Source organism: Corvus brachyrhynchos, unplaced genomic scaffold, assembly GCF_000691975.1.
Source record: "Corvus brachyrhynchos isolate BGI_N302 unplaced genomic scaffold, ASM69197v1 scaffold46, whole genome shotgun sequence".
NCBI classification, from domain to species: domain Eukaryota; kingdom Metazoa; phylum Chordata; class Aves; order Passeriformes; family Corvidae; genus Corvus; species Corvus brachyrhynchos.
The window spans coordinates 5956865-5965168 of record NW_008238838.1 but is presented as its reverse complement, the minus strand read 5'-3'; the positions used below and the strand labels follow the sequence as shown (position 1 = coordinate 5965168).

The window sequence follows — 8304 nt, the reverse complement described above, 5'->3', positions numbered from 1 at the left end:
CAGTAGTCACCTGCCAAGGGAAGAGCAGGCAGGTAAGGCTCTGGAGGGACCCTCCTGCCACCCACCGTGTGGCCGTGTCGGTGTTGTGCGACAGAGAACGCGTTGGGCTATGGAAAACGTGTTGTTCTATTGATACAGAACGTGTTGGGCTACGCAGAACACGCTCTATTGAGAGAGAACGCGTTGGGCTACGGAGAACACGCTCTATTGAGAGAGAACACATTGGGCTACGGAGAACACATTCTATTGAGAGAGAACGTGTTGGGCTACGGAGAGCACGGGCTACGGAAAACGTGTTGTTCTATTGAGAGAGAACACATTGGGCTACGGAGAATGTGTTGGGCTACAGAGAACACGTTCTATTGAGAGAGAACGCGTTGGGCTACGGAGAACACGCTCTATTGAGAGAGAACGCGTTGGGCTACGGAGAACACGCTCTATTGAGAGAGAACACATTGGGCTACGGAGAACACGTTGTTCTATTGAGAGAGAACACATTTGGCTACAGAGAACACATTGTTCTATTGAGAGAGAATGATTTGTGCTATGGAGAACGTGTCGGGCTACGGAGAACATGTTGTTCTATTGAGAGAGAACGTGCTGTGCTATACAGAACAGGTCCCGCTACGGAGGGAGATGCGTTGTGCTCTAGAGAACACGTTGTGCTCTAAAGAATGTGTCACATCATCAGCCCAAAATGGTCCCGCTCCCTGCAACGCGCCTGGGATGCAGCTCTAGCGCTGAATGCTGTACGTAATGTCCTGTAATGGATCATAATGTTAATTGTGGATGGATCACATGCATCACAATTAAATGGATCATAGTGGTAATTGTATAATGCTAAATGTACAGAGTGATAAATACTATAACGTGATGTAATACTGAATATACAGTGTTACTATATAAGAGTCATAGCGTGATGCTAAATGTCTGACACAGGCACAGCGCCCATTCTGTAAAGTACAGTGGGAAATACTCCTCGTACTCTGTGTCCTGCCTGTCCCGGCAGGGGGATGTGGTGTGTCATACATCAGGCTTTACTCTGCCAAGGTGAGTGGCTGTGCTGCCATAAACAACAGATTCTGCTGTGTTGTGTTATGGCATCATCTATAGTTAGTGCCTTAATTTAAGGGTTTTATGTCTATGTATGGATAAGACCCCGTGTTGTTATGTTGGCTGTTATCAGTGTTACAGGGTTTTATTTCTGTTCTATTACACTGGTGCCTTTGTGTTCTACAGCATCACCTCCAGCTGTAGGGCCTTAATTTACAGATTTATATTGTCCATAGATGTAAAACCCTGTTATTGGTTTGCCTTTTATATTTGCAATATATAACACCTGTATCCATAGAGCATTACTGCCTTAATTGTATATATTGTGCAGTGTGTTCTGTAAGGGCACATTCCTCTCTTCACAGGAGCTGTAGGGAATGCACTGCAGGATCTGTGGTGTTAGTATGGGATACAGCACAGACAGATATAGGATTGTATATGATAATACCTTAATTTCAGGATTTATGGTTACGTGTGTATATATATATACATTTTACATAAAAATATAATTTTTATATTAAAATACATACTATTTATATAGATATACACATGAATCTATGTATAACTATGTAAAAATGTATATATAAGTATACATAAACCTGTTTATAAATATAGAAATTTCTCTATAAAAATATAGAAATTTCTATATAAACCATAAATTTATATATCAATATATATAATTTTATATTAGGACTATATAAATTATGTGTGAAATATATTCATATATGTATATGTTTTCATATTAAAAATATATTGCATCTATACAAGTTTTTATATAATATATATTTATATATAAATCTAAAACATATTTTAATATATTTATATATATATAAGGCCCCTGCATTATTATATTGTCTCTTACAGGTGTTGTATTGTTATATTTGTGTTATTATAGCAATATTGCCTTAAATCTTGTATGCTTTGTAATAGGTTCTGTAAATTCCATTTTTTATAAGGTTACAATGCTGTAACCTTAATACACTCTGTGCTATTTAAACTATACCATAAAGATACGTGGTCTAACTTGCAGAGAAAGATGGTCCCATTATATTGTGGTCTAGGATCAGTAAATAAATTAACTATCAATTCCCACCTATGTATTTTTAAAATATCTTCCAGGTATTGTTCTGAGGTCATGGGGGGTGGGGGATTGTCGGGGTTCTGGCACTGAGGATAGGGAAGGAATACTGAGGAATACCAAGGAATACTGATGAACCCTAAAGCATGGGGAGAAATACTGATAAACACTGAGGAATACTAAAAACAAGGGGGGGGAAATACTGAGAACAGCAAAGAATGGGGAAGGTACTGAGGGTCTTGGGGCCAGTGCTGAAACATGGGGGGGAATAACAAGGAATAACTGACAGATATTAAAAAACGGTAACAAATACTAAGGAAGGGGAAGGAAGAAAAAAGAATAGCCAGGGATACTGAAAAATGGGAAGGAACACTGAAGAAGGGAAAGGCATACTAAAAAACCACCAAACCAAACATTAAAAATAGAAAGGAATTAGGAAAGAACAATAACGAATGCTAACAAATAGGAAGGAATACTAAGGAATGGGAAGGAACAGTAAAGAGTAGCCAGGGATACTGAAATATGGGAAGGAATAATTAAAAAAACATGGGAAAATAGCAAGGGGTGTGGAAAGAACAGTAAGGAATGCTAAGGAATAGGAAGGAATACTAAAGAATGGGAAAGAAGAGTAAAAATGTGGGAAAAATACCCGGGAGTGGAGAAAGACTTAAGGAGTGTAAAGGAACACCAAAGAATGAGAATAGTAAAAAATGGGGAAAGAATATTAAAGAGTGGAAAGGAATAGTAAAAAATGGGGAAAGAATATTAAAGAGTGGGAAGGAATAGTAAAATACAGGGGGAAAAATACTAAGGTATGGGAAGGAATCCTAAAGAATGGGGAGAAATACCAAGGAACTGGGAGAAAAAAAATACCAAAGCTTGGGTGGAAGAGCAAGGAATGAGGAACAACATTAAGCAACGGAGAGAGAACATTACAGCATGGGGAGGAAGACCAAGGAAAACAGGACTTGGAAGGCCTCCCAAGGAGGGAGGGCACTGAGGAGGCCAGGCAGGACCCCCCCAGAGCCCATGTGAACCTACTCTTGCTGGCGCGGTGCGGGATGGGCACGGCCACGCCCTTGCCCCGCTCGCTGTCCTGGGGCTTGGGCGGGGAGGCGGTGAAGCGGCAGATGCCGGGCTCGGACGGGGTGCTCATGGAGGTCATGCTGTCCGCGTTGTCCGTGGTGCCCGTGGTCATCTGGTCCGAGGAGCTGTCGGAGATGAAGCACTCGGTGATCTCGAACTTGGCGTGCTGCAGCTGCTCCTCCAGCTTGGCGTGCTCGTAGGCGCGCGCCAGCTCCTCGTAGGTGGACGAGGCGCTCTCGGTGGACACCATGCTGTTCCGCCCCTTGTCTGTGGGGAGAGGATGTGTCACCTACCTGGGAGCTCTCCCTGGCACTGGAATGCCTTTTTCCACAGCTGTCCCTGCTGGGATAAACCTGGCCACCTTCGAGGCCAGGTTGGATGGGGCATGGAGCAACCCAGTCTAGTGGAAGGGTGGAACGAGATGAGCAACAAGGTCCCTTCCAACCCAAAACATTTTGGGTTTTTACGATTTTATCTGTCCACAGAACTGGGCACAGCCCTGGCTGTTCAAGGCCACCAATTTGTGGTTCCACAACCCCACTGATAAGTTCTGCAGTCACCCCAAACTCACAGTTTGGGGTCTCTGCGTGCCCCAAAGTAGCAGACCCCTGCCAGCAGCGGTGCCAGGGAGGCTCTGGCCCTGCATACCTGTGTCCTGCGAGAGGCTGGCGCTGTAGCTGTCACTCTCGGTGACCGTGATGCCATGCTGGGAGCCCACTGTCCTCCAGTCCGAGGTGAGGGTCCGCGCGGGGGTGGACGCCTGGCACTTGGTGAGTGTCCACTGGCTGGAGTAGCGGTTGCGGGTGCTGTGTGCAGACTTCACACTCTTCCTTGACACGGGGTCTACGGCATGCAGGTGACAGAGTCACGCAGGGTCCCTCCCACACACAGCCAGGATGCTGCTCCCTCTCCCTGGAGCACTGCCTGCTCCTTCTGCCTTCCCAGCAGCTGCTCTTGGGCCCAGCCAGGGCCGGGGGACAGGTTCCCCCACACCGCGTGTACACCCCCCAGCACAGCCAGCCCAGCCCCACACACTCACTGGTGCCAGGGCGGATGTCGGACATGTCGATGAGGGGCCCCGTGTTCTGGATCAGGGCTGGGTGATGCAGAGAGACGCCCGTGCAGAAGCTCTGGGGGTTCACGGCCTGGCTGAACTCCGTGTCGGTCACCGGGATCGTGGCTTTGTCATCCCCTGGGGGAGGAAGCTGTGGCTCAGACCTCTCTCTAGCCAGGCAATGTGGGCACCTGCTGGCCCACACTCAGCCCGTCCGTGGGACCCCAGCACTCTGGGACATGAGGGGATGGGAGCTTTGCCTGTGCTTACCCAGCTGCTTGATGCCTTCCTTGTCCTCGATGAGGAGCTGCACCCGCGGGATGTCGATGTGCAGTCGGGGGCCCTGCGGGGGCCCCTTCACCGGCGTGTCAAAGCTGCGGTTATTCTTGCTGTGAGGTGAGAGGGGACGCAGACCCGCCCATTACCGGACAGAGCCCCGGCGGCTCCAGCCTGGGACGGGCTGGGGATTGCCCCCAGCCAGCCCACCCGGGGCTCAGCTCTGCCCAGGCAAGCTCCAGTGTGGGTGCTGGGCCCCTCGGGCAGGCAGGAGCAGCCAGGAGCCCTGGGCTGCTGTGCTACAGAGTCACTGCCACAACCTTCACAGGTGCGAGCCTGAGAGGGTCTGAAACTGAGTGAGGGCTGCACCTGGGCTTAAAAGCAGCCAGGACCACCCCCAGCACCAACTATTCCCCTGCCTGCCCACCCATTCCCAGCCACAGGCAGATACGAGACTCACCTGATCAGCATTTCTGCCAAACTCTTCGCATCTGTGCAGGAGACACAAAAAAACCAAAAGTTTTTTGTAAGGGAGCAGTTTAGGGCCCAATGAGGCAGTCCAGGAACACAATCTGGGGTCCTGTGTGCTGTGCCTCCGAATCCTGTCTCACCTCGAAGCCTCTTCAGTCGCTTCTCCTTCCTCTTCTTGCGGATGATGAAGAGCAGGGCCACTCCCAGCGTGGCCAGGATCACGGGGCAGGCGATGGTGAAGAGCTTCTTCACATCGTCACCTTCCCCTTGGGCAGACTTGATGGGGGGGATGGTGCCTAGGGCAGAGCACGGGCAGGTGGGCACTCAGCGCTCCGGGACCCCCCGTGTCTGGTGGCATTTCCCCCAGCCCGTGTCCCCACTCACTGCCGTCGTAGTCCAGCGTGGCGAACTGCGTGGTCTCGTTGCCGCAGCCGGCGCTGTTGCAGGCCTTCATGCGCAGCTCGTACCACGTGGCCTCGCGCAGCTCCGTCAGGAACACCTCGCTGGAGCTGTTGGTGCGAAGGCTCTGCCACACCCAGTTGCCCTTGGGCCGGTACTCCAGGACGATGGCGGTGATGGGGCAGCCCCCGCTGCTCCAGCCCTGCAGGTTCAGCCTGGCGTGCGTGGAGTTGATGTGGGTGAAGAGGTGCTGATCCTTGCTGAAGGAGGGCTCTGTGGGAGAGGAGCTGTCAGGAGGGTGGGGAGGGGACCCCCTTGTCCCCCGGCGGGGCAGGGACAGCACAGGCCAGGCTCACCTCTGCCGTGGGTCTTGGCCTCGATGATCTCGCTGATGCGGCCGGCGCCGACGCTGTTCTTGGCCGCCAGCTTCACCTTGTACCAGGTGCCGCACTTGAGGCTCTCCAGCTTGAAGGAGCGCTCGGAGGAGCTGATGAACACGTCCTTCCACTCCTCGCTGTTGTCCACCGAGTACTGGAGCACAAAGCCTGTGGGAGCAAGGAGCGGGGTCACCTCTGGGCACATGGGCGAGGGGAAGGGGTTCTGGCTGGCACAAAGCCTGTGCCCAAGTCCAGCACAGCCGTGCACTGCCAGGGCACCCATCACACACCAACTCCTGCCCAACTGCACACTCACGAGTGGTGGTGGAAACTGCCTGCTCTGCCCACCACCCAGACCCAGGCAGGAGAAATGGACAAGGAGCTCTCACCCAGAACCTCCTGAGAGCTCTGCCAGCGCCCCTGGTCACACCTCGCCTGCCCCCAGCACCCCAGGATGGCCCCAGTGCTCATTTCCACCTGGGAGTGCATGCTGTGATTGACTGGTGTGAGGCTATAAAGGGAAAGCCGGAATTAAGCAGCTCCCTCAGGAGGCTGCAGGGAAGTTGCTTCTGTCATTGCACACCGCCTCCTCTCCCGTGATGAAGAGTATTAGGAAGCACACTGTGTCCTAGATGAGCAAACCTGTTACGCTGCCATCAGCGGCTGGGCTGGGCTCCCTGGGAGAGCGCAGGGACACAGGGACAGCCCCAAGGGCATCGGGGTGTCCTGGGACAGCACATCCCTGCTGCCCAAGCCGTGCTGACCAAACTTTCCTGGTGCACTGATGGGTTTGGCTGTTTTTGCAGGCTATTTAGCCAATTCTCAAATAAAAATAGCAGGGAAGAGTAGGCTTCCTGCCTTGCTGTGTGCATAATGGGCTGCACAAGGCAGAGCTGGCACAACGGCCCCGGTGCCAACAGCACCCAGGTACCACCGTGTCAATGCCAGAGGGTTCACATGAAGGAGCTCTGTGAACACCCAGCTCCAGCTTGGGCAGAGCAGTGGGGACACTTCTCACGCCTTCCCACCGCCAAGGATTCCCTACGGATGGTGACACCAGGACCTTCCCAAGGCCATGGGCATGTGATTCCCAGCGGTGTCAACACCAGCCCCGATACCCCCACACTGCCCACCCTGGTGCCTGCCACTGCTTATTTATTTATTTTGTACATGCGGCGTGTTTTTAATATTTCTAATCCAATTATAACCAAATTTATCAACAGAGTCCGCTGGAGTGAAAGGCTGCTGGCTGGGGAGATTTGCTTGTAATTACTTTCACGCTTTTAATTAATTGTAAGCGAGGTCTCCTTCCTCGCTCCCCGCTCCCCCCTCTGCATGCAGCTGTTTCAACGTATAATTCATGAGATGAATCAGAGCAGAAAGGAGACTTGGGAAAGCTGGGATGCTCCTGGAGCCCTCCCAAAGCCCCCAGCCTGTCAGGGATGCGGGACAACTCCTGCTCTGGTGGGTTCAGAGTGGCACCAATGCCAGGAGACATGGAGCAGCACTGGGGCTGGCCCTGGCCACCTCAGCACCCAATGATGTGCCCTTCATTAACTACCTCAGTCCCTGCAGCTTGTCCAAAACATCTCACAAACCCCTCATCAGGGCTGGAAGCCCCTGCTAAGAGCTCAGAGGCATCAACCTTACTCTGAAGCATTTCTGAGGCATTTTGGAGAGGCAAAAACTGATGTGCAGATACAAAAATGTGGCACAGCATGCCTGAAAACATGTTCCATGAGAAGGGAACCAGTCCCATCACGCCCTACCTCGGATGGAGCTGCCCCCATTGTCCCCAGGGATCCAGGCCAGCGTGATAGACGATGCCGAGGTCTTGGAGACAGTCAGGCGGGGCTGGTCCGGGGGCACTAGGGAGGAGGGAAAGCCCATGAGCACCTCACACATGCAGAGCGCCCCAAACTGTGCCACCCAAAAGTGCCAACGAGACCTTGCAGCCATCCGTGGTCCCGCATGAGCCCCTGGTGCAGGACAGAGCCCGGGCAGCGGGGATGGACACGGAGGTGGGAGCCCTCACCTTGCACCAGCAGGTTGATGATGATGGTGTCGAAGCCCCAGGTGTTGGTGGCAGTGCAGGTGTAGTAGCCGGAGTCCTCGGCTTTCACCGAGCGCAGCACCAGCGTCCCGTTGGCCTGGATCAGGCGGTGGCCATCCACTGTCACCGGGATGGCAGAGTCCTCGCTGCCGGGAGGAGAAGGGGCACATCAGCCGTGTGTGACACAGCCAGGGTGGTGCAGCGGGCACCAGCCCCCGGCACGGCCGGCAGCCCCCTCCATACCTGTCCTTGGTCCACTTGATGGCAGGGACCGGCTCCCCAACGGAGTTGCACGGCAGCCTCACGTCCTTCATCCACGGCGTGGTGACGGTGCCTCCGAAGGAGATGATCTTGGCAGGGGCTTGGGGGCAAGGAGGAGGTCAGCCTGGAGGGCAAGCCCCGTGCGCAGCCCCCCGAGGTGGAAGGAGGCCTGGGACCGCCGGGCGGCCCCGCCGCC

General features: G+C 52.9%; 1 protein-coding gene across 1 annotated transcript in view; it reads right to left on the bottom strand.

The window, feature by feature from the left end:
• Window positions 1–1863: 1863 nt before the first annotated feature.
• Window positions 1864–8304, bottom strand: part of DSCAML1 (DS cell adhesion molecule like 1) — a gene marked incomplete at its 5' end in the record, with an annotated part of 89694 nt that continues 83253 nt past the window's right edge. Inside the window, 11 exons of the mRNA XM_017738379.1 lie at window positions 1864–3484; window positions 3866–4060; window positions 4257–4409; window positions 4542–4660; window positions 5008–5038; window positions 5159–5314; window positions 5403–5690; window positions 5774–5962; window positions 7564–7662; window positions 7830–7993; window positions 8091–8224. Coding sequence (XP_017593868.1) covers window positions 2856–3484; window positions 3866–4060; window positions 4257–4409; window positions 4542–4660; window positions 5008–5038; window positions 5159–5314; window positions 5403–5690; window positions 5774–5962; window positions 7564–7662; window positions 7830–7993; window positions 8091–8224 — 2157 coding nt within the window. The remainder of the gene's footprint in view (window positions 3485–3865; window positions 4061–4256; window positions 4410–4541; window positions 4661–5007; window positions 5039–5158; window positions 5315–5402; window positions 5691–5773; window positions 5963–7563; window positions 7663–7829; window positions 7994–8090; window positions 8225–8304) is intronic.